This window comes from Mustelus asterias, chromosome 18 (assembly GCF_964213995.1).
Source record: "Mustelus asterias chromosome 18, sMusAst1.hap1.1, whole genome shotgun sequence".
Taxonomy (NCBI): Eukaryota; Metazoa; Chordata; class Chondrichthyes; order Carcharhiniformes; family Triakidae; genus Mustelus; species Mustelus asterias.
The window spans coordinates 7,867,119-7,894,144 of record NC_135818.1 but is presented as its reverse complement, the minus strand read 5'-3'; the positions used below and the strand labels follow the sequence as shown (position 1 = coordinate 7,894,144).

The window sequence follows — 27,026 nt, the reverse complement described above, 5'->3', positions numbered from 1 at the left end:
TCTTTTAACAAGGTGGGCCGAAGGGCCTGTCTCTGTGCTGAATATCTCTCTGACTCTTTAACACCTTGGGATAGAAAATACTGTTATGTTTTTACTCCTATTAAGTTGTTGAGATCGATCAAAGCATTGAGCTGCAGGAGAATTGGGAATGGATTTGTGAGACCAAAACTCTTCAAGAACTGAGGAGAAGGAAGTGAGATTGGGGATGGATTGGTCAATTGCCATTACAGAGGATGTGGCTGAGAGGCTCGGCAATGGTTCTGAAAGGGTGACAGAACTATTTGCAAAGTCAGCCTGCATGGGCAGTAAGAAGCAGATTTGGGCAGTTTGTAATTAAGTGGGAATGAGGTTGAAGAAGAGGGAGGTGAGTTTCTTCAATGAGGTGAGGTTGGAGAGGGCATAAAGCGATGGAGCCAGGATCTGGGGCAAGAGCAGAGACATTGGAATAGTGGGTGAAGGGCAGATGGCGAATCAGCGAAGCCTTCAAGTTAACATACCACTGGGAAGTTCCAAAGAACAAAGGGACCTTGGCGTGTTTGTCCTTGGATCTGTGAAGGCAGAAAGGCAGGTTAATAGGGTGGTGAAAAAGGCATAGGGCACACTCGCCTTTATCAATCGGGGTATAGATTACAAAAGCAGAGGGGTCATGATGGAGTTGTATAGAACTTTGGTGAGGCCACAGCTGGAGTACTGTGTGCAGTTCTGGTCACCACATTATAGGAAGGATGTGATCGCACTAGAAGGGGTGCAGAGGAGATTCACCAGGGTGTTTCCTGGGATGGAACATTGAAGTTACAAGGAGTCGCTAGATGGGCTTGAGTTGTTTTCTCTGGAACAGAGGAGACTGAAAAGCTGCCTGATTGAGGTGTTCAAGATTGTGAGGGGCATGGACAGGGTGGATAGGGAACAGCTGTTCCCCTGAGTTGAGGGGACACAAGTTAAAAGTGAGGGGTGGGATATTTAGGGGGGGGGGTTTGAGGAAAACCTTTTTACCCAGAGGATGGTGACAGTCTGGAATGCACTGCCTGGGAGGTGGGATGTCTCACATTCTTTAAAAAATACCTGGCACGCCATGACATTCAAGGCTATGGATTAGGTGGGCAGGTCATGACCTTTCATGCGTTGGTGCAGACTCAATGCGCCAAAGACCCTCTTCTACACTGTTGTATTCTGTGATTCTGTTCTTTTTCGGGGGGGGGGGGGGGGGGGGGATTGCTTCTTCTCAATCCTCTTTCTCCCCAGAACCCTTATACGATGGCAATTGCTGCTTTGAGTTAAATAAAAGCAAGGAATAATTTATTAATGCTTGTGGTCCTGCGAGTGTTTGCAAAAAAATGAAGCCTCATTTAGCGAAGGATGAAATGTTACTTGCAATTGAACTGCATTCTTCCATTTTGGTCACAGGACTTGTTTGTGATGCAAGAAGGACAAAAATAAATGAAGTTCTCGCAATCATTTCACATCCTTGCATTGTAATTTTCAATACATATTTGTTTTAAATGCTTGAGTCAATTCTTTTGATCTCTCATTGATATGAGACGCTATTTCTTTGATTTTCGTGGATGCGGCTCTTGATAGTATTCCTGATTGTTTGTGAAAATTGATTAATTTGTCAGTGTTATCAAAGCAGAATGTTGAGCTTTCACTGGGGATCACTGTAATGATCACCGGGGAACTGGTTCAGAGCTTTGAAAAGAGTAGAGGGTCACAATTGGCATAAGATAGGACCATAAGCTATAGGAGCAGAATTAGGCTATTTGGCCCATTGAGTCTACTCCGCTATTCAATCATGGTTGATAAGTTTCTTCATCCCGATTCTCCTGCTTTCTCCCCGTAATCAAGAACCTATCCATCTCTGTCTTAAATACGCTCAATGACTTGGCCTCCACAGCCTTCTGTGACAATGAATTCCATAGATTCACCACCCTCTGGCTGAAGAAATTCCCCCTCATCTCAGTGTTAAAGGGCCTTCCCTTGACTCTGAGGCTGTGCCCTCAGATCCTAGTCTCCTACGACTAGAAGCATCGTCCCCAAATCCACTCTATCCAGGCCGTTCAATATTCTGTGCGTTTCAATGAGATCCCCCCCTCCCCCTCATCCTTATCAGCTCATCAAGTACAGATCCAGAGTCCTGAGATGCACCTCATACGCCAAGCTTTTCATTCCTGGGATAATTTTCGTGAATCTCCTCTGGACCCTCTCTGGCCGGCACATCCTTCCTTCGATACCGGGCTCAAAATTGCAATACTCAAAATGTGGCCTGATCAGAGTCCTGGTTTACATACCCTGGTATAGAGAAATGGTTAAATTATTCTGGATTACCTCAACTACTGCTAACTTCCCAAGATAGTTGTGCTTAAGCACTTTGCACACTTCATGCTTGCTATCTCGATCCACTGTATCTGACAAATCTGTTCCTGGTTTGCAAACTTAGAACACATCTTTGGTGCACAAGCATCCTTGAAATGCATCTGCATCGACTTGAAGCTGAAAAGCATTAGAGCATATTTAAACTTGCTGTCTTTTTTTTTAAAGAAGTATTCTTCTCAGTGAAGTTAAATTTTTCAGTTGAGAATATAATTGTTTTTCAGTTGACCTACATTTTGCAGGATTTGCCTAGTAGCTTATCTAGTTAGGCCAGCGAGCTGCTGATGTTGGAAGAGGTGGTTTTCTTTAATCACGACCGGGTTTCCCTGACTGAAACTGGAATTGTGTATAAATATGCATGGTCTTCACGGTGAAGTTTCTCAAGGTTGAAATCCCTGTTGAAACTCACTGGCCAAGCTCACACATGAAGACCTTGGATGATTTGGTGAGAACCTATGTAAGGAGTCCGAGAAGGAGGGAGCAAGGACAAAATGTGGGGAGAAGGTTCCAACTACATCAAAAATCAGGAAAAAAGTTAAAAGGAAGGAGAAGTCAGGAGATGCTATCAATGAAAGTGTTAGAATTCAAAAAGAAGGTACAAAAATTAGCATAAGGGCACTTTATCTGAATGCTCGTAGCATTCGAAACAAGGTAAATGAGTTGACGGCACAAATCATTGCAAACGAGTATGATTTGGTGGCCATTACAGAGACATGGTTGCAGGATGGTCACGACTGGGAATTAAATATCCAGGGGTATCAGACTGTTCGGAGGGACCGACAGCAAGGTAAGGGAGGTGGTGTAGCTCTGATATTTAAGGATGACATCAGGGCGGTAGTGAGAGATGATAGAGGTTCTATGGATGAGTTAAGGAGGAACTTCTTCCCACAAAGGGTTGTGAATCTGTGGAATTCCCTGCCCAGTGAAGCAGTTGAGGCTACCTCATTGAATGTTTTTAAGGCAAGGATAGATAATTTTTTGAACAATAAAGGAATTAAGGGTTATGGTGAGCAGGCGGGTAAGTGGAGCTGAGTTCATGAATAGATCAGCCATGATCTTATTGAATGGCGGAGCAGGCTCGAGGGGCCAGATGGCCTACTCCTGCTCCTAGTTCTTTTGTTCTTATGTTCTTATGTGAGTTGCTGGAAGTCAACTGGTGGTGAAGAGACTGTACCCCCAGGAGAAACAATTGCATTCAGGGGAGGGGAAGGGAAAAAGTTGACAGAAAAGAGGAAGGGAAAGAATCTTGGGTCCAAAGGCAGTGTTTGAAATTTCATTGTAATTTTCCATTCATATTTTGCAGTGAGTGACAGCTGCTTTCGAAACCTTGCAGAAGATAGAAGTGGGATAAACCTTAAAGACCTGGTCCAGGATCCTTCACTGTAAGTATAACAGAGCCAAAATCAAGTTCCATGTGCGTCTTACGCTTTTGGGCATCAAACTTGAATGCTAATGCTTACCATCTTCAAAATAATTCAAGTTCTTTATAATTTAATAAATACTGTTTTGCAATATAAAAGTAGGGATGTTTTGCTGCAGTTGTACAGGGCCTTGGGGAAACCACATCTGGAATAGTTTTGACAAAAGATATAAGTGCGTTAGAAGCAGTTCAGAGAAGGTTCACTCGGCTCTTCAGGGATGAGGGTCTTATGTTATGAAGAAAAGTTAAACTGGTTGGGCCTTTACCCATGGGAGTTTAGAAGAATGAGCGGTGATCTTATTGAAATATATAAGATCCTGAGGGGACTTGATAGCACAGATATTGTGGGAGAGACTAGAACCACGGAACTGTCAGAGTTTAAAAATAAGAGGTCTACCATTTAAGACAGGGCTGAGGAGAATTTTTTTCTCTCAGTACGTTAGAAGTCTCTGGAATTAAAAAGTAAAGTTTATTTATTAGTCACAAGTAGGCTGACATTAACACTGCAGTGGAGTTACTGTGAAAATCTCCTAGTCGCCACACTCTGGCGCATGTTCGGGTACACTGAGGGAGAATTTAGCATGGCCAATGCACCTAACCAGCATGTCTTCAGACTGTGGAAGGAAACCAGAGCACCCAGAGGAAACCCACACAGACACGGGAAGAATGTGCAAACTCCACACACTAAGCAGTCTCACAACACCAGGTTGAAGTCCAACAGGCTTATTGGAATCACGAGCTTTCAGAGCGCTGCTCCTTCCTCAGGTGAGTGACTCCAAATAAACCTGTTGGACTTTAACCTGGAGTTGTGAGACTTCTTACTGTGCCCACCCCAGTCCAATGCTGGCATCACCACATCATAATTCCACAGAGACAGTGACCCAAGCCAGGGATCAAACCCAGATTATTTTCCCCAGATAGAAGTGGAGGCTAAATTATTGAATTTATTAAAGGCAGAGTTAAACAGATTTTTGATCGAGCAAGGAGTCAGGAGTTATGGGGGGACAAAGTGGAATTGAGACCACAACCAGATCAGCCCTGATCTTAAAGTTAAAGTTTATTCATTAGTCATAAGTAGGCTTACATTAACACTGCAATGAAGTTACTGTGAAAATCCCCGAGTCGCCACACTCCAGCGCCTGTTCGGGTACACTGAGGGAGAATTTAGCATGGCCAATCCACCTGACCAGCACGTCTTCGGACTGTGGGAGGAAACCGGAGCACTCGGAGGAAACCCACACAGACACGGGGAGAACGTACAAGCTCCACACAAGACAGTCACCCAAGGCTGGAATCGAACCCGGGTCCCAATAGCCCACTCCTGTTTCTGAGTCTTATGTTCCTATGAAATGCTATTCTACTGAATACTCTCTGTACTTTCCAAGTACTTGCTTTGTATTTAGAAATTCGGAGAGGTGACCTCAATCTTTCAGTAGTATCATTCTCTAAGGACACAAAAAAACCGCGAAGGCCCTAATTAACTTTAGGAATGTTGGAAAAGTGAACAGGTCATTTATCTTCATAGCGATGTGAACAGTGTCGGAGCCATTGAAGGTATTTACAGTATTAAATTTCCTATTTGGATTAAGTGTCACCAAATCAGAGAAAATAAATGTTCTCAAGTATACTGATAAATTGTGAATAGACCACTAAATGAAACTTTGTTTGCAATTTAATTTTAAGTGGTATGTTTAGTGCTACTAGTTTTGTATAAATTGCATTGCAATTAATAGAGTTGAAAATAAAATCAGCCCAAGATTTGTATAATCCTTACAGTGCAGAAGGAGGCCATTCGGCCCATCGAGCCTGCACTGACTCTCTGATCTTACCTAGGCCCTCTCCCCCACCCTATGCCCGTAAACTTGCACATTTTACCATGGCTGATCCATCTAATTTGAGCATCCTGGGATACTAAGGGGCAATTTAGCATGGCCAATCCACCTAACCTGCACATCTTTGGACTGTGGGAGGAAACCGGAGCACCCAGAGGAAACCCACGCAGACACGGGGAGAATGTGCAAACTCCACACAGGCAATCACCCAAGGCTGGAATCGAACCCGTGTCCCTGATGCTGTGAGGCAGCAGTGCTAACCACTGTGCCACCCCTGCATGTTTCTGCCAACTTTACCTTAAATTCAGTCATTGGAAGATTGCTGGGGATCAGGTGAACAGATTATTTGCCTTAATTTTAAGAATATTATTTTACCAAGCTACTTATTTGAATATTCATCAATGATATATAATTGGTTAGCTCAGTTGGCTGGACAATCCAGAGCAAAGCCAACAGTATGGGTTCAATTCCCGTACTGGATGAGGTTATTCATGAAGGCCCCACCTTCTCAACCTTGCCCCTTGCCTGAGGTGTGGTGACCCTCAGGTTCAATCACCACCAGACAGCTCTCCCCCTCAAAGAGGAGAATAGCCTATGGTCACCTGGGACTTTACCTTTTATTATTGAGAATATTTGAATTGATAAATGAAATCATAGAATCCTACAGTGCAGAAGGAGGCCATTCAGCCCATCGGATCTTCACCGACCACAATCCCATCCAGGCCCAATACCCATAACCCCATGTATTTACCCTAGCTAGCCCCCCCTGACACTGAGGGGCAATTTAGCATGGCCAATCAACCTAACCTGCACATCTTTTGACTGTGGGAGGAAACCCATGGGGAGAATGTGCAAACTCCACACAGACAGTGACCCAAGCCGGGAATTGAACCCGGGTCCCTGGCGCTGAGAGGCAGCAATGCTAACCACTGTGCCACCATGCTGCCTTTAAATGGATCACAGCATTTCATTTCAAAATGCATTGAAACTCATAATTTCACCTGTCTCTGTGCCATTTGCAGGTTAAGTTTCTGAAGGATTTAACTCACATTTGTAATACCCGACTGCATTAGCTTCCTGACTGCTGGAGCACTGGGGGATGATGTTCTTTTTGGGGGTAGACTTGGTGGTTGGATCACCTGTTCTGCTCTGCCTGCTCGATGTACATCAGTGGGTGCCCCATCGATTTTCATGGTCGGACCTCATTATCCTTAATTTTTAAAAAAATTCTTTCATGGGATACCAGCCTTTGTTGCGTGGCTTGAATAGCATGGCTCGCTAGGCCATGTCATGGAGAATTGGGTCTGGAGTAGGGCAGGTAGGGTAAAGGACAGCAGGTTTCCTTCCCCGAAGGACGTTACTGAACCGAATGGGTTTTTTAGACGATCGATAGTTTCACTGCTGGACTTCTAAAATTAACTGAATTCAATTAATTGAATTTACATTCCACCAGCTGCCGTGATGGGATTTGAACCCATGTTCCGAGAGCATTAGCCTGGGACTCTGGATTGCTAGCCCAGTGACATTCTCACTACACCACCGTCTTCCCGAAGTAGGCAAACTGCCAGCACTAATTGTGCTCCTTATGGACAGCTGGCCAATTGGGAGGGTGAGCAATCTGAATGGGTGCCTGCTACTTTAGGGAAGTCTGCACCTTCTTAAAAGGTGATGCGCTTTCGAGTCATAGAGAAATACAGCCTGGAAACAGACCCTTTGGCCCAACTGGTCCATGCCGACCAAGGTGCCCTCCCAGCTAGCCCCAATTGCCCGCAATTGCCACATCCCTCTAATCCATTCCCATCCATGTACTTATTCAAATGCCTTTTAAATGTTGCTATTGAACCTGCTTCAACCACTTTCTTTGGCAGCTCATTGTTATGGAGAATGAGTTATTGAAGCAGCAGGCAGTTTGGAGCACGCATTGGGGGCGGCACGGTGGCAGAGTGGTTAGCACTGCTGCCTCACAACTCCAAGGACCTGGGTTCAATTCCGGCCTCAGGCCACTGTCTGTGCGGAGTATGCACGTTCTCCCTGTGTCTGCATGGGTTTCCTCCAGACATTCCGGTTTCCTCCCACAGTCCAAAGATGTGCAGGTTAGGTTGATTGGCTATGCTAAATTGCCCCTTAATGCCAGGGGGATTAGCAGGGTACATATGCGGAGTTACAGGGATTTCGGGCCTGTGTGGAGTTGTTGTCGGTGCAGGCTCAATGCGGGCCTCCTGCACTGTAGGGTTCTATGATTCAGAACCCCACCAGCCTCTGATGCAACCACGGGAATGCAAGTGGCCTTCAAAAAGGAGGTCCGCTTCCTCTCCAATGGGTGTCTGCTACTGCATCAAATTAGATTGGAGAGAATGCCAGCAGGGTTGTCACCAGGACATGACTGAAATGCAGGAAGACATTTTGTGACCTCGCTAGGACTATTCGGTTAAGCTACCCTTTTATTTATGCCCTCTCCAGCAATGGATCACCTGATCCTCAGCCCATTGCCAAGAGTCTTCTCCGCTTCCCATGCCTCTTCACCAATCACAAAGGGAACCTTCTCTTGTAGTCCCTCACCCAACACCTGCTGCTGCCCCATAACCACTCCTCTATCTGGACACACATGCTGCTGCTGCATAAAACAGCCTCACAGTTCTTCAAGCCCCTCCAACAGGGCACACACAACCCCCGTGCCCCTCTTGAAGAAGAAGCTGGCACACAACCAAATAAATGGAGACTTCAAGAACAGGAGGAGTTCCTGGCACATTTCCATATTATTGGTTCAATGGTTGAAAATGCACTGTGGAGGATGGGAGGGAATTAAGACAGAGATGGATAGGTTCTTAATTGGTAAGGGGATCAAAGGGTTACAAGGAAAAGGCGGGAGACTGGGATTGAGAAACTTGTCAGCCATGATTGAATGGCGGAGCAGACTCAGTGGGCCGAATGGACTAATTCCGCTCCTATATCTAATGGACTACACTGTGTACAAAACAGTATGTGGAATTTACAGCACAGAAGCTAGCCATTCAACCCAGCTGGTTTGTACCAAAACTTACAATTCGTTGGAGTCTCCTCTCTTCCCAACTCCACTTACCCCAGCCTTCTCTTTTTGCTGTACTGTTGTCGCGGCTGATCTCGTGACAGCCCATTCCCGTTATGATCCCACCAACCTTCCACCACAAGGTATTGATGGTGGGGGAGCTTGGCAAGGGTGGTGCTGTTACAGATCAGGAAGAGGTGGCTGGAAGGATCATCTCGACTCGTGTGTATTCGAACAGTTTCCAGATAAGATCAGTCCGAGATATTTAACTTGCAGTTAAATATCCAACCACAACATACAATACAAAGTGAATTATCTACTTATCACCTTTGACCTGATTAGAGTTTTAAAATATCCATCTGCTCCCCTGGGAAAATGAGAATTGTAGTGATTAAATCATAGCATGCTAAACTTTAAATTTGATTCATGTCAGAAGGTTTTTTAATCAAAAATAAATATCATGATATGGTTCTTTTTTCTCATGAAAGAAACTCGTCTGTTTTTTCAGGGCAGCACAGTGGTTAGCATTGCTGCCACTCAGCACCAGACCTGGGTTCAATTCCGGCCTCGGGTGACTGTCTGTGTGGAGTTTGCACATTCTCCCCGTGTCTACGTGGGTTTCCTCCAGGTGCCCCGGTTTCCTCCCACAGTCCAAAGATGTGCGGGTTAGGTTGATTGGCCGTGCTAAGTTTCCCCTTAGTGTCAGGGGGACGAGCTAGGGTAAACAGATGGGGTTAAGGGGATAGGGCTTGGGTGGGATTGTGGTCAGTGCAGACTTGATGGGCCAAATAGCCTCCTTCTGCACTGTAGGGATTCTATTCTATGATTCAATAATGCTCCCCACATTTATTGAAGTGGGACGTGATTTACTTGAAAGCTAAGTGTTAAATAATTGTTGAAACGAGAGTTCAGAAAATCCATAATTTTTAAATGTTTATTGGGCCATCTTGAGACCAATGAATTTCTTTAATTAATTGAGACAGTAAATTTGAGTCATTTGATGAGTCATGAATAATATGCCGTTAAATGATATTTTTATATCTTTTGTCATGTATTGCATTATATCTGAAAGATTACCGAACAAATATCAAAGCGCAAAGCATTTTAATGTATCACAGGCTGGTAATAATGACTGGGAACAAAGGCTTCTTTTCCTTTCGACAAAAAAAGCAAAGTACTGCAGATGTTGGAAATCTGAAATAAAGATCAAATTGCTGGAAAAACGCATCCATTCAGGCAGCATCTGTCGAGAAAGAAACAAGAATTAACGTTTCGGGTCGAGTGACCTGTCTTCAGAACTTCCCTTCTAGGAATGCCTACCTTGAAGAAGTTCTGTTCTTCTCCGTTAAGAATTGGGGAAAATTAAGATTGGAAAAAAAACAAAATAAAGCAAGGGAGTTGTTTAGAGGCAGATGGTTGGAGAAATGATGCGATGTGAATTAGTCTATCAATGGAAACTAATTATTTTACATATGTTTAAAGTTTTGATTTATTAGTCACAAGTAGGCTTACATTCACACTGCAATAAAGTTACTGTGAAAGTCCCCTAACTTGAGAAAACAAATAAGGCAATGGAATCGGTAACTTCAAAATTGAGAGGTAAGGAACTTGACACATACCTGCCAAAAGCCGACTCCACAGGGGGATAAAATCGAAGGGAAAGAAATTGTATAAATGTAGAGCACTAAAAAGAAAAGAGAGAGAGACAGCTAACATCAGAACTGCAGCAAGTTGCAGCTATAGTCTCCTGAGAGAAGCAGCCATTTTGCACCTTTGCTGAACTGGAAGACTATTTCCCAGATATGGCCACCATAACCTGGATGTGGCAATTATTTGCTGGATTTAGTTCATAGAATTACTTAATTTTGGATGTTGTTTGGGAAAAAGGAGTGTTCCAGAGTTCAGGTGAACGTAGGTAGTTTGTGGACCAAGGGATAGTATCATGTAAAATTATGTGTATATAGCCATCTTTATGGGCAGCATAGTGGCGCAATGGTTAGCACTATTGTCTCTCAGGGACCCGGGTTCGATTCCCGGCTTGGGTCACTGTCTGTGTGGAGTTTGCTCGTTCTCCCCAAGTTTGCGTGGGTTTCCTCTGGGTGCCCTGGTTTTCTCCCACATTCTGAAAGACGTGCTGGTTACGAGCATTGGCCCAAACAGGCGCTGGAGTGCGGCGACTCGGGGAATTTCACAATAACTTCATTGCAGTGTTACTGTATGATTACTTGTTACTAATAAATAAACTTTAACCTTAAATGTACCATAGGGGGTCAGTTTAGCTCAGTTGGCTGGAGAATTGGTTCGTGATGCAGAGCGATGCCAACAGCGTGGGTTCAATTACAGTACTGGCTGAGGTTATTCATGAAGGCTTTTCAACCTTGCCCCTCGCCTGAGGTGTGGTGACCCTCAAGTTAAATCACCAACAGTCACAGCCTATGCTCACCTGGGACTTCAGCGACTTTACATTTACCTAAGTGTCAGAGAGTATCATAGTCCTTCTTGTTGTGTATGTTTTTAGTTTTCTCTTAAGTTAATAAATATTCTGTATTGATTGTTCACACAATGACTCCACTGTTTCCTCACTGAGTTATACATCATTCTTCACGTAATATCAAAAAAATCACTTTTTAAAATTCATTCATGGGGCATGGGCGTCGCTGGCTGGCCAGCATTTATTGCCCATTCCTAGTTGCCCTTGAGAAGGTGGTGGTGAGCTGCCTTCTTGAATCGCTGCAGCCCATGTGCTGTGGGTTGACCCACAATGCCGTTAGGGAGTGAATTCCAGGATTTTGACCCAGCGATTGCGAAGGAACGGCGATATATTTCCAAGTCAGGATGATGAGTGGCTTGGAGGGGAACTTGCAGATGGTGGTGTTTCCATGTATCTGCTGCCCTTGTCCTTCTAGATGAAAGTGGTTGTGGGTTTGGAAGGTGCTGTCTAAGGATCTTTAGTGAATTGCTGCAGTGCATCTTGTAGATAGTACACACTGCTGCTACTGAGCGTCGGTGGTGGAGGGGAACCACTGTGACCTGGTGTTCCAAGTTACCCTTTTGGGTTTTGGGATACCCTTACATTTAACATCAGCTTGTATGCCTTGTTCGCCTTCTTTGCTCTCTATTTCCCTTCTTGTGTTTGGTCAGATTTCTGCTTTCCCAGCCACATTTCCCTCCTCAGAAACGGTCCTCAGCTTCAACCTATCCCTTGTGGATTCCAACTCAAATTCCACCACTCTGCTTATTAATACAGATATCTCCAAGACATCAAAAATTCTGCAGCCACTGTTTTCACCACATCCTAAGATGCGCTCTCAATGCCATGCGCTGCCATAAGTGCACACTTACTCTCTCTCCCTTAAGCAACTCCTACTCACCCATTCTCAAAGCTGTCCTGGTCCCTGGTTTCAGTTCATCCTCTTCCTATCTACTCTTGATAACTAATCCACCCCAAAGGCTTAGAACCACAGAGTAGGTTGTTTAAATACAGTATTATTCAACAAAAGAACCTCAAACTGTTTCTCTATAACCCAAGCAGAACTTTGAATATGTAATATTTATAACTGTGGGCTGTATTCCTCTGCATTCGCTTATTCCATTCTAACAAAACAAGTATAAAGCAGGACATATTGCAGCATCCTGTATATGTTTTTTGGTCAATGTTAGCATGTGTCTCAGAGATTGGGGTAAAGTTTCTCTTGGGCTTGATGTTTCTGTTCAAAATTGGCTTTAAATATTTTTTGCAACAATATAAAACGCTTGCAACTCCCACAGCCAGAGAACTGTGTGGGGAGAAAGAAAAATACACAAGGGACGATAATAGAGACAATAAGAGGTAAAGAAAGAAGAGATAAGACAAGGAAAATGTATTAATATCACCTGTCTGCACCCTGTAGCCCATGTGACAAAAATATCTCTTGCTGCTTTTTAAATGGGTTTCGATTTTTACTGCAAATGGATGATTGGCTTTGCTGAGAACTGAATTATCTTGTATCAGAATTTGTGTGATGTTAACACCTCTATGTCGCAACAGTGCTGGTCATGTTAGGCAACACAGGGCAGCTATGTTGGAGTTGTTCGAACGGTTAAGGAAGCTAGATATTTTTAGAATCTATTAATATGGCAGACGAAAACTGTATCATAAAATCCCTGATGTGGAGATGCTGGCGTTGGACTGGGGTGGGCACAGTATGAAGTCTCACAACACCAGGTTAAAGTCCAACAGGTTTATTTGGTAGCACAAGCCACAAGCTTTCAGAGCGCTGCCCCTTCATCAGGTGAGTGGGAGTTCTGTTCACAAACAGGGCATATATAGACACAAACTCAATTTACATGAATAATGATTGGAATGTGAGTCTTTACAGGTAATCAAGTCTTAAAGGTACAGACAATGTCAGTGGAGAGAGGATTAAGCACAGGTTAAAGAGATGTGTATTGTCTCCAGCCAGGACAGTGCTCTGAGGCAGCCATGCTAACCACTATGTAACCGTGCCACCCAATGCATGCTTGAAGATCTCTCTCCTTTTGTTATAAGAAAAGAATGTCGTGTTGGATCGGGTTTGCTGTTTTGTGAGCTTCTGCGTGTCAGGGAATACCGGGAGAGCAAATCAAAGGCAATAAAATTTATCGCAAGCCCATTTTCTGACAAACAAATTGGCAGTAATCTTAATTTTTATTGGCAGAATTGGCCCATCGTTTTACATCCTGCCTGGTTCTATTTTCCATTGAAGATGTTGCTTTTATTTTTATTAGGTAAAATGATGCCTGTTAACGAACATAATCTCTGCAACTTCTGAAATATAAATTGAGAGGAACACTGAACTTTAAAAGCAACCCCTTTGAACCCAGGCCAGACTGATGTTGGTGGGGACGGGGTGGTAAAACTCAATTTCAGTACAGTCACCAAGGTGATGGTGGCAAATTATCTGCATGTTGGACATCCTGCCCAATTTTATTATCTATTGGAGTTATTAGAATGGGAAATCTGGCAGGCTGTGTCATGTGCGGCCAATCTGCTACCACCCTCCTTGCGACCCTGCCAAACTCGAGTACTACTCCCACATGATCTGGGCTGAGACTCCCAATGCAGCACTGGATGAAATGTTAAACCAGCACACCATTTCAGGTGGACCTTAAAGAAATTCATGGCACTATTCCCCCTCAACTAAAATCACTACAACACATTTGCTCATTTCTGTCTTGACTGTTTATAGGAGATTTCTCTACGTGCCCCCAATCCCCTCAAAACCGCACACACACTCCAATTTTAAATCGGGGATTAAATAATTGTAATGAATTGTTTTTAACTTCAATTTCTTGGGATTTATTAGCTGACAAGTGCATAAGCTCCAGTTGGTAATGCAGTGCTGGCTGCCAGATCACGACCAGCAGCCCAGATTTAGAAACCACAATGTACTTCGTCCTAGCACGGAATAATAGACACCTGGAAGAATCTGTTCTGATATTTCTGCATGTTTAAAGATGACGAGTAATGCTCAGTGCTATATTTGCGGCCAAGGTTCCCTGCGTAGTTTGTTTTTAGTCTGAGCGCGGTTCCCGGGAGCGTAGTTACAACCTTTCCATAGCATGGGGGCAGGAGTTTAGCCAAATCAACAGGTTGTTTGCCAGCTTCTCAATCAGAATCATAGAGGTTAACAGCACGGAAACAGGCCCTTTGGCCCAACTTGTCCATGCAGCCTCTTTTTTTCTAACCACTAAGCTAGTCCGAATTGCCCACGTTTGGCCATATCCCTCCATGTAACTGTCTAAACGCTTTGTAAAAGACAAAATTGCACCCACCTCTAATACTACCTCTGGCAGCTTGTTCCAGACACTCACCACCCTCTGTGTGGAAAAAATTGCCCCTCTGGACGCTTTTGTATCTTTCCCCTCTCACCATAAACCTATGCCCTCTAGTTTTAGACTCCCCTACCTTTGGGAAAAGATGTTGACTATCCAGCTGATCTATGCCCCTCATTATTTTATAGGCCTCTATAAGATCACCCCTCAGCCTTCTACGCTCCAGAGAAAAAAGGTCCCAGTCTATCCAGCCTCTTCTTATAACTCAAAGTATCAAGTCCCGGTAGCATCCTAGTAAATCTTTTCTGCTCTCTTTCTAGTTTAATATCCTTTCTATAATAGGGTGACCAGAACTGTGTACTATTGGAAACTTGAAAGGGAGAAAGAGTTGTATTGACATATTGCCTTTCACGCTCTACAACCAGTGGAGTACTTTTGAAGTGTTCTCACCGTTGTAATTGTTATGTATGTCGGGGACATAGCCCCTTTAAGGGAAGGGGCCATGTGACCCCGGGTGTTTGGAGATCTGCCGGGGACCCCCTGCGAGGGCAGTAGAAATTGGAGTGTGGAGCGAGTGAGGCCTGCAAATAAATACCTGTGTTCTCCCGACCTCTGTCTATGGAGTCAGTTCTTGGCATATGCCCTGGTAGCTGAATACACGTCGGTAATGTAGAAAACACCGCAACCAAACTGTGCACAGCAAGCTCCCACAAACAGCAATGTGATAATGATCAGATAATGGCTGGGATTCTCCAACCTCACCCGTGCCTGGGATTCTGCGACCTCGCCCGGGGCTGGGATTCTCCGACCTCGCCCCCGCGGCTGGGATTCTCCGACCTCGCCCGGGGCTGGGATTCTCCGACCTCGCCCGGGGCTGGGATTCTCCGACCTCGCCCGGGGCTGGGATTCTCCGACCTCGCCCGCAGCTGGGATTCTCCGACCTCGCCCGCGGCTGGGATTCTCCAGTCCCGGCGCAATGAACGGAGATTTGGCTGAATGCCAAATTCACCATTCTTGCTGGCGGTGGGTGGGGCGTGCGAGACCGGAAAATTCCGGCCAATGTGCTTTTAAGAGATGCTGATTGAGGTATGAAGATTGGTCAGGACACAGGGGATAATAGGGCGGCACAGTGATTAGCACTGCTGCCTCTCAGCGCCAAGAACCTGGGTTCAATACTGACCTTGGGTGAATGTGTGGAGATTGCATTTTCTCCCCTTGTCTGCTTGGGTTTCCTCCGGGTGCTCCGGTTTCCTCCCACACTCCAAAGATGTGCCGGTTAGGTTGATTGGCCATGCTAAATTGGCCTTTAGTGTTGGGGGACTAGCAGGATAAATATGCGGGGTTACGGGGATAGGGCCTGGGTGGGATTGTTGTTGGTGCAGGCTTGATGGGCCGAATGGGCTCTTTCTGCACTGTAGGGATTCTATGATTCCAACTCCCTTGCTTCCCCTCAATAGTGCTTTGGGTTTTTTCTTAACCAGAGAGAGCAGATGGGGTTTGGTTTTTAATGCTTCGTAGATAAGATGGCACCTCTTTCAATGCAGCATTCCCTCAGTGCTGCAGCGGAGTTTGTGCCTGGAGGTTTTTGATGCAGTCTCTGGACTGGACTTGAACCCACAACTTCAGAGGCAAGATTGCTGCCAGCTGAGCCATTGCTGTACACTCTAAGTTTAAGTTAGTGTCATAAGTAGGCTTACATTAACACTGCAATGAAGTTACTGTGAAAATCCCCTAGTCGCCCCACTCTGGCACCTGTTCGGGTACACTGAGGAAGAATTTAGCATGGCCAATGCATTTAGCTCATACATCTTTCAGACTGAGGAAGGAAACCGGAGCAACTGGAGGAAACCCACGCAGACACGGGAAGAACGTGTGAACTCCACACAGACAGTGACCCAAGTCAGGAATCAAACCCAGGCCCCTGGCGCTGTGAGGCAGCAGTGCTAACTACTGTGCCACCATACCGCCCCCTGGAGGGAGGGGAAAGGAAGACCTTTGAAGAGGGAATAAAAAGTGATGCTGCTGAATAAATGGCAGCAAAATAAAATGAGGCTGGCTGTGTTTTTATCATTTTTCTGCACCTGTGTGAAGGTTTAACAGTCTATTAGCTGAAGCCATTAGGATTATGTTTGGGGATGCTTGAAGAGCGAACCAGAATATTGAGGACTGAAAGCGGGAAGAGGAGTGGAGGGAAAAGATGTGTTTGGTAGTGGTGGTATCATACTAGAGATGACAGGAATGGTGGAGAATGTAAAAGCTGGCATGGGTCAAAGGGGAGGACTAGAAGAGCCTTCCATGGTCCTGGGGGAGAGGAGGAGGGGTAAGAGAAACAGTATGAGAACGGGGATGGGCAGTGTAGGCGGGCCTGAAAACCACAATGAAGGAAAATCCTCAGCTGAGGTGAAAGGAAGACAAAACTTAAAGTTGCACTGCCAGAACATCTGTGGATCCGGGTTCGAATCCCGCCACGGTTGATGGTGGAATTTGAAATCAATAAAAATATCTGGAATTAAAAATCTACTGATGACAATTAAACCATTGTCAATTGTCGTAAAAGCCCATCTGGTTCACTAATGTCCTTTAGGGAAGGAAATCTGCCGTCCTTACCTGGTCTGGCCTACATGTGACTCCAGAGCCACAGCAATGTGGTTGACTCTCAACTGCCCTCTAAACAAGGACAACTAGGGATGGGTAATAAATGCTGGCCAGCCAGCGACACCCATGTCCCACGGATGAATAAAAAAGAACAGGTGGCAACAAAAAGAAGAAACTGGGAAAATGGAAGAGAGTACTTAACATGAAACAACGTGAGAGGAAATGGAATCAGGGTAGCTGCGGGTGTCGGCGGGTTTATAGTAGATAATGGTTGGTATCCTATCCGTGGTACTGGAGATAGAGAAGTCAAGGAAGGGAAGGTTTGGAGCTGGACCACTTGAGGCTGAGAGACAGAGGCGGAAGCAAAATTGATTACATTTTCCAATTTGGGGCAGGAGTAGGAAGCAGCATAGATACAGTCATCAGTGGTGTGAGGAAAAAAGAGGCGAGACAGGAGACCTGAGTAGGATTGGAACAAAGAATGTCCCATGTACGCTACTGCAACTTTAGTGTGTTCTCTGGAGTGAATTTCTGCAATATATTACGTCAATTACATTAAGGAGTCAAATTCATTTTGCAGACCCAAGAAAAATTGTGCCACTCAAAGCCAACATGTGGCCATTCACTTATCATTTTTGGTATTTTGGAACTCATTGAAAGATAGGAGAACACAATATACTGTCATCGATAACAAATGTAATTACACAAGCAGATCTCTCTTGCTCAGTGCAAACGGATAGTTTTGCCTTCAACATATGGCTGTTTGTAATAAAAGCGAAATACTGCAGATGCTGGAAATCCAAAATAAAACAGGAAATGCTGGAGAAACTCAGCAGGTCTGGCTGCATCTGTGGAGAGAGAAACAGAGTTAACGTTTCAAGTCCGTATGACTCTTCACAGCTGTTTGCAAGCTGGCTTGTTCTTTCAAGCTTTGAGTCAAGACAATAATGAAATGCACTGCCTAAAGGGAAGCAAATTCAATAGTGACTTTTAAAAAGCAATCAGATAAACAATGCTAACAACAATAGCATTTATATGGTGCATTAATCGCAGTAAAATGTCCCTAAGAGCATTGTATGGCCATTGTTACACAAGGTTCAAGTCACAAATAGAGTTACAAGGAGAGATGGTCAAAGGTGGAGATGACATAGAGTTTAAAGTTTATTTATTATACGTCACAAGTAGGCTTACATTAACGCTGCAATGAAGTTACTGTGAAAATCCCCTAGTCGCCACACTCCAGCGCCTGTTCGGGTGCACTGAGGGCGAATTTGGCGTGACCAATGCATCTAACCAGCATATCTTTCGGACTGTGGGAGGAAACCGGAGTACCCAGAAGAAACCCACACAGACACGGGGAGAACGTGCAGACTCCGCACAGACAGTGATCCAAGCTGGGAATCGAACCCTGGTCCCTGGCACTGTGAGGCAGCAGTGCTAACCACTGTGCCATCATGCCCCCTCATAGAGATAGACAGCAGGGAAACAGGCTCTTTGGCCCAACTTGTCCATACTAATATGGTTTCCTAAACTAGTCCAATTTGCCTGCATTTGGCCCATATCCCTCTAAACCTTTCCCATGCATGTAGCTGTCCAAGTGCATTTTAAATGTTGTAATCGTACCCGCCTTTCCCACCACCTCATTCCATATACGCACCACTCTCTGTGTGAAAAGTTGCCTCTCAGCTCTCTTTTAAATCTTCCCCTCTCACCCTCAACCTATGCCCTCCTGGAGCATTTGAAGGAAGGGGGTCGTGATGTGTTGAGGTTCAGGGAAAGAATTCCAGAGCTTGGCAGTTGAAGGCACAATCGCCAACAGTGGAGCAATTAAAATCAGTGGTCCACAGAAGGCCAGAATTGGAGGTGCCCACTGATTTTCAGAGTTGTAGGGTTGGAGGAGGTTACATTTTGGGGAGGGTGCACGCCACGGAGGGATTTGAAAATGAGGGTGAGAATGTTAAAAATGTCATGTTGCCTGACTAATGGTCTGGAAACAGAGGGTGATGACTGAGCGGGTCTGCAATGACTTCAATCAGGCCATTGAGGTTGGCCTATTGGAATATGAACTCCCTGATTGAGGAGTCAATTGGGCCAATCAGGGAGTCTTTTCCTTGTATTTAACCGGGAATGCCAGTTCCTCTGGCACTCCCGAAAGTCGACTGCTGACTGATAACACTCTGTGTACTGCTGTTGGAATTGTAAATAAAGGGATTTTGGGGAAGGGTCTTCTGCCTCCGAAGACTTATTACAGGGTCTTAGGGCGTGTTATTGCCATGTGGGCAGCAGAGTTCTGGGTGAGCTTAGGTTTATGCCAGACAGATGGACCGGCCAGTAGATTGTTAGCTAAAGATAACAAAGGGTTTCATCAGTAGATGAACTGGGGCACAGCAGAATCAGTGATGTTACAGAGGTAGCAGTCAGCGGTCTTGGTGATGGAGCAGAAAAGTAGCCGGAGGCTCATCTCGGGGTCTTCCAACTTTTTTGGTTGCAGGATCCCTTTGCAAATGGGTTAGTAATCACTGACAACCCTCATCTAAATCACAATGTTGTTTCAGAGAAAGTATTTGATGAACGCAGTAACTATGAAATGTAATAACTTATCTACACCGCTGCAATTCTGATCATCTGCTCAACGCAATCAGCTAAGGTGAGGAGATGGTTATTCACATTGTCAATCTTGATGCTGTTCCTCTCTGTGTGTTCCCTTTATTCATTCGTCGGACATGGGCGTCACTGGCTGGCCGGCCAGCATTTATTGCCCATCGCTAGTGGTCCGAGGGCAGTTGAGAGTCAAGTACACTGCTGTGGCTCTGGAGTCACATGTAGGCCAGACCGGGTAAGAACGGCAGATTTCCTTCCCTCAAGGACATTAGTGAACCAGATGGGTTTTTCTAACAATCAACAATGGTGTCATGGTCATCAGTAGATTCTTAATTCCTGATTTTTTTTTTTATTGAATTCAAATTCTACCATCTGCCGTGGCGGGATTCGAACCTGGGTCCCCAAAACATCTGGATTAAGAGTTTAGCAAAATACCACTGGGCCATCGCCGCCTCTTTCTCACATTTGACAGTCATATTCCCCTCCAGCCTGGCACCAAGTCCACCTCTGGCCACTGCTTGTTCACTTCTGCAAGACCACTTTCTATGGTCATTCGTTAGATCCATAGATGCAAGCAGATAAGCTAAAATCCTTGATGTTCCCCATTTACTTTGAAAAGTCCTCTCCTCTTAAAGTCTCCCGAATCTTCAGATTATTTTGCAGACTCTCCCTGGGACATCACAATCGTCCAAGTCTAAGAACCAATGAAGTATAATGGCCAGAATTGCAAATTGGTTTAGCCGCAGACAGTTGCCAGGGAACGGGATGCAACCCTTACAGGGGAAAAAAAGTGCTGGCCTATAGGGGAAGAACAGGTTAGTGGGACTAAGTGAATAATTCTTTTAAAGAGCTGGCATAGGCATGCTGGACCAAATGGCCTCCTCTGCTTTCTGACTCTATTAGTGGTTAATTCCTTTCTTGGGGTCAATTGGACAACGACATTCTCTATTCTCTGAAAAAAAAGATGGCGCCGGAGTGTAGCGACTTCTTGCGAGTTGTCCCCAGCATGTCCTCTAATTCCACCTTTTACTCTCATTCTGTGCTCTTAAAACTTAACTCTGTCGCTGATCTTTCTCTACACCCTATTGGTAACTATAATATTATATTCTACACCCTCTCCTTTCTTTCTCCCCTATGTACTCTATGTCTGTATAACGCGCAAGAAACAATACTTTTCACTGTATCCCAATACATGTGACAATAAATCAAATCAAAAATTTCAGTAGCAACAGAAAATGGCTGACTTTGTTTCTTTAAGGATTTGATGTGTAATATCATTTATGTTTGTGCTTATTGGGTGATGCAGCATGATTAACTGTTGGGATAATTCCCTGAGCCAACAATTGAGCAGGTTTGTTATCTATTTTCCTAAAAAATGATGGTATGGGAAGTGATAGAGTGGCTGCTATAAAAAGGCAGAATCTCTCCATTGCGTTGCTTAGTGATGTACTCAAAGCATTTTGAGGTGAATTTGCAAATGATCAATTTGTAATTGGTGAATAAAACTTGTCATTGCCATTGTAGTCAGTGCATGCTTGTTACAAGTACAGATAGTGATGTAGATTACATAGATGCTGATGATACGCTAAGTGTACAGTAATTGTGTGTGTAATTATGTATTTAGCAATAACATGCACCACTGCCTGATAGTTATAATTTATTGTAATTTGTATTTTTTTAACTTAAATAAACTTGGTTACTTCAGTCTGTGCCTTGCAGCCTTTTTTAAATCAAAGCTTTATCAGCATGATCTAGCTTTTTTTCAGTCTCTTCAGGATTGTCTCTAAGAGTGTACAGGTTTCAGTGGCAAAATCGTTTCAGTCCTGGGTTCCCAAGTTGATTTTCTCTCTCTATTTGTGAATGTTGTTCTCTTTTCACAAAGTGGCACTTTCAATTTTTATTATATTCACTGGATTCATGACTTACAGTAATCATAGAGTCCCGACCGTGCAGAATGAGGTCATTCGGCCCATCGGATCTGCTTCAACAACAATCCCACCCAGGCTCTAGCCCCATAACCCCACACATTTATCCTGCTAATTCCTCTGACACTAAGGGGCAATTTAGCATGGCCAATCCAGCTTTGGAGTGTGGGAGGAAACCGGAGCACCCGGAGGAAACCCACGCAGACACGAGGAGAATGTGCAAACTCCACGCAGACAGTGACCCAAGCCGGGAATCAAATCCAGGTCCCTGACGCTGTGAGGCAGCACTGCTAACCACTGTGCCATCATGTCGCCCTCCAAAAATATTTTTGGTTTTGATTTTAAATGCATGTTGCAGAGCGATGTTAGAGACTCTCGGCATTTAATGGCAGTTTTTTTTGCGAACGTGATATTTGAGTTTATCAAACGAGTTCAGCTTTGACAAAGGGTCACCCGGACTCGAAACATTAACTCTGTTTCTCTCTCCGCAGATGCTGCCAGACCTGCTGAGTTTTTCCAACATTTTTAGTTTTTATTTCAGATCCCCAGCATCCGCAGTATTTTGCTTTTATCAGACAAGTATGATTGATCCTGTGATAGGAACCTGCTCTGATACCTTGAAGTGTGATGGGTGCAGACAAGTTGCAAGACTTACATGAATGTTTGTATATTTGCTTTGCAGCAAGGTTCAGCAAGGCAATAATTAGCTTAGGAACGTGTATATCATATCTCAAATTAGCTTAATAATGAATTTGATTGTGTCTACCAGCCAGGGCTGACATATGAAGAGAGACTGTATCGACTGGGCTTGTACTCACTGGAATTTAGAAAAATGAGAGGGGATGGCATAGAAACATATAAAATCCTGATGAGACTGGACAGGCTAGATGCGGGAAGAATGTTCCTGATGTTGGGGAAATCCAGAACTAGGGGTCATAATCTAAGAATAAGGAGTAAGCATTCAGGACTGAGATGAGGAAGAACTTCTTCACACACACAGTTGTGAATCTGTGGAATTCTCTACCACAGAAAGCTGTTTGAGCCCAGTTTGTTAAATATGTTCTAGAGGGAGCTGGACGTGGCCCTTGCAGCTAAAGGGATCAAGAGGTATGAAGAGAAAGTGGGAGTGGGATACTGCAAGTGCATGATCAGCCATGATCATATTGACTGGTGGTGCAGAATCATAGAATTGCTACAGTGCAGAAGGAGGCCATTCGGCCCATCGAGTCTGCACCGACCACAATCACACCCAGGCCCTATCCCCATAACCCTACTTATTTACCCTACTAACCTCCTGACACTAAGGGGCAATTTAGCACGGCCAATCAACCTAACCTGCACATCTTTGGAATGTGGGAGGAAACCGGAGCACCCGGAGGAAACCCACGCAGACACGGGGAGAATGTGCAAACTCCACACAGACAGTGACCCAAGCAGGAATCGAACCTGGGTCCCTGGCACTGTGAGGCTGCAGTGCTAACCACTGTGCCGCCCCGCTGAAAGGGCTGAATGGCCTACTCCTGTACTACACCTATGTTTCTGTGCTTTTATCCACTTTTTCTTTTGGAAGTCTATCAACTGACCCTTTTTATGGAAGTGGCATTTCAAGTGCAAGGAACCTTCAAAAGGTGTGTTCACCAGAGTTCGCCAGTGCAGTAGAGTTTATCTGAATTATATGTTCCAGGCACTATGGGTTATTTATCTCTGTTCTTTGTTCCTGTAAGTTTAGACATACACATTCCTGAGTACAATGGCTGTGAGCTCATTATTTCCACTGGAAACCTGCAGCATTGTAGGAACATCCCTATGGTTTGCTTTTTCCCGTGCCGAAATTCACGACTTCCCAGATTGTGCATTCAAGTGTACCAGCAAAATACTCTCAGTAAGATTGTACCCCTCCCCAGACGTGACAGCGGTGACCCTCGGGATAATTACAGCTCATCTTTAGCTTCACAAGTTTAACTGAGAATAAATTAGGTTTGACAGTCCCTTTGTATGTATTAGTAAAGGTGGTTAATTTTATAGCTTTAGTCATCTAAATGCCTGTAAATCCTTTCTGTTGCTATTAGGTGCAAGTTATTATTCAAGGATTACTCTGTTTAATCATTCTGTCCCTAAAGATAAAAATGCACAGGGTAATTTAAATCTAAAGATAGATTCTAATTGCAGCTCCATCTCATTTTGTAATTGGATGAGAGACAATTAAATTCTGCAGTAATGGAGAAATCCAGCTTGTAATTTTGATGAAGGTGACTTAAAAACTGTGATGCAGCACCATTATTCGGGGTTTATTATCACAGCTCTGGACTGACAGCATTTGCCATATTGTCTTGACTGGAAAATGTCATCAATACAAACTAGCTTCAGTGGCTCTTTTTACGTTTTCTAAATGAGACTTGCAAATTGGGAGATGGCATGCAGCATATTGTACAGGTTAAAAATATCAATCCCGCTGCTTAAAAGAGGGCATTGCTGTCATTGCAAGGCATTCCTCTCCAACAGAGGCAGCACAGCGGCACAGTGGCTAGCACTGCTGTCTTACAGAGCCAGGGACCCAAGTTCGATTCCTGGCTTGGGTCACTTAATAAGAACATAAGAAATAGGAGCAGGAGTAGGCCATCTAGCCCCTCAAGCCTGCTCCGCCATTCAATAAGATCATGGCTGATCTGATCACTTGTCTGTGCGGAGACTGCACGTTCTCCCCGTGTCTGCGTGGGTTTCGTCCGGGTGCTCCAATTTCCTCCCCAGGTCCGTAAGACCATAAGACATAGGAGCAGAATTTTCCTCCAGTGTACCCGAACAGGCGCTGGAGTGTGGCAACAGGGGATTTTCACAGTAGCTTCATTGCAGTGTTAATGTCAGCCTACTTGTAACAGTAATAAATAAAATAAAAAAGCACCTTCCTACTTTTCCTCAGCGACTTTTAAGCCCGAGTGATCCTTGTACGACTTTACATCATGCCCAGGAGTTGAATATTGCCTTAACTGGAAGTGGACATGCTGTGTTCCTGTCAGATGGAGGAGTCCTCCTGGAACAAATCTCCTTTGCTGACATTGATTGTCGCATGCATTTTTGAAAAGAGAAGACAGATTGGGTGAGAGCCATTTTAGCCTTTGAACAAGGTCCCTGCTGAGTTGAGCTGTGTCCATCAAAAGGAACATCAATTTTCTTTTCAGATTGGTTGTGTGGCTATTTCCCCTCTCAGCGTGCGAGCAGTAGGCAAGGGTGAAAGAGGGAAGGATAGGCCATAAATATTTGTGTGGTTTTACTGGATGTAAGACGTTCTTGGAGTGCACAAAACTAAATTCATCTGTAGCTTTGTGTCTGTAAATAATGAAGATATAAAATTAATCCGAGTGCTTGAAGGTTCTGCCCAATCCGAAAAGGCCCAGTTGTTTGTTGAAGGTGACCTTTATTTTAAAATGTTCCTATCCGTGTATGATACACGTTGTGGTTTGCTGCCAAAACCTTCTTGGATTCAGTAACACTGATCACTCCACTGAACAGTTTAAGTTTTATCAGCCTTGGCTCTCACTGCTTTACATTTACTTGGATAATACCATAGCTTTGGGGTATCATAATAACACCCCCTTGCAATCCAAACTGGATATTTGTGTCTTGAACATGTTCTTCCTCGACCTCACTGAAGATAGACTGAGTTAACATTTTTTCTTTCAAATTTTTATTTCATCCAATAAACCAACTTCAAATCGAATCCAATTCATGGTCCCCGCAAGAGACAAACAAGGTCCAAGCTGACAGGATAGATGGCATTGCATTCCATCCCGGGCTTGATCTGACGCTTCATTTTAGCCAAAACGTCGAGATGGTTTTGAAAAATTATGTCAGGCGACCCCTCAGTTAAACCTCATAGACTACCCTGATCATTGACTCCACTGATCATTGTCTGCCCTGATCATTGACTCTACGCTATCCTGGGAGATCGACCTGCCTGATCCTCGACTCCCCCCTGCAAGGTTAATTTTTTTTTGGTACCGTTCGGTACTTTATTTCTAATTAAAAAAGCCAATTCAAATTGAGTCCACTCATGGTTCCCACATGAGGGACAAACCAGATCCAAGCTGACAACACAAGACTTTGCATCCCAGCTTGGGCTCAATCAAACAAGATTTACGGATGGCACAGTGGTTAGCACTGCTGCCTCACAGCGCCAGGGACCCGGGTTCGATTCCAGCCTCTGGTCACTGTCTGTGTGGAGTTTGTACGTTCTCCCCGTGTCTGTGTGGGTTTCCTCCGGGTGCTCCGGTTTCCTCCCACAGTCCAGAGATGTGCGGGTTAGGTGGATTGACCATGCTAAATTGCCCCTTAGTGTCAGGGGGACTAGCTAGGATAAATGCATGGGGTGATGGGAATAGGGCCTGGTTGGGATTGTGGTCGGTGCAGACTCGATGGGCCGAATGGCCTCCTTCTGCACTGTAGGGATTCTATGAGTGTCTGTGTGGAGTTTGCACGTTCTCCCCGTGTCTGCGTGGGTTTCCTCCGGGTGCTCCGGTTTCCTCCCACAGTCCAAAGATGTGCAGGTTAGGTTGATTGGCCATGATGAGTTGCCCCTTACTGTCAAGGGGATTAGCAGGGTAAATAGATGGGGTTACGGGGATAAGGCCTGGGTGGGACTGTTGTCCGTGCAGGCTCGATACACCGAATGGCCGCCTTCTGCACTGTAGGGATTCTGGAAGATCCAAGCTGACAGGATGAGGCCCCAAAAGGCCGAGATGGCTTTAAAAAATTGCATCAGGTAAAGCCTCCCGATCTTTTATTCTACCCTAGTCTGGGCAAACCACCATCGCAGGTGTCAGCAACCCCCCCCCCAGTGCAATGGGCTAGCCTCGTCCCCTGCCTGATCGTGGTTCCACCCTTGCTAGGCTGATATTTGGTGAGGTGACTTCAAACAGGTCAACCATCCAATTACCATCTGATTGACGTAATTTAGTCAGCGCAAGGTATCTTGACATAATTAAGCAAAGGAATGAACTCACCACACTTAGCCACACAGGTAAGTCATGTTTCTTCCTTAAACAAGATGGCAGGTCGCTATCCTCCAGCAATCCTGACATCTTCACCTCAGCTGAAGATATCGGAGCTTCTCCTTCAACAGAGCTGACTTTCCTCACCGCTTCTCTGTCTTTCGATCAGCTTATCTCTGGCAGAGGCTTCCCATTCTCTTTATCTCTCTCCCTCCACAGACAGAAACCTGAGTTTTTCAGCATAATGAATGAGGGTTTTTTAAAAATATCAGCCAGACAAACTAATGAATTGCTATTTGTTCAATTGCTGATCAAAAGGACTTTCTTTCAGGCATATTAATCATTTTTCGGCCAGTCACCTTGTGGGAATACACTTTGTTTGAGAAAAAATCCTTGAAAGCAACCCATATTTTCTACAGGAGAAAAAGGTCGAGAGATCCTGATGCTTGGCGATGTGCCTGCAACATTTATCATCACCTTAAA

General features: G+C 44.7%; 1 protein-coding gene across 9 annotated transcripts in view; it reads left to right on the top strand.

The window, feature by feature from the left end:
* LOC144506949 (gephyrin) overlaps positions 1–27,026 on the top strand; it is a 489,936-nt gene that overhangs the window by 206,876 nt on the left and 256,034 nt on the right. For all 9 annotated transcript variants that reach the window (XM_078233376.1, XM_078233371.1, XM_078233373.1 and 6 more), the window contains exon 2: positions 3,671–3,749. In XM_078233376.1, the coding sequence (XP_078089502.1) occupies positions 3,671–3,749 (79 nt within the window). The remainder of the gene's footprint in view (positions 1–3,670; positions 3,750–27,026) is intronic.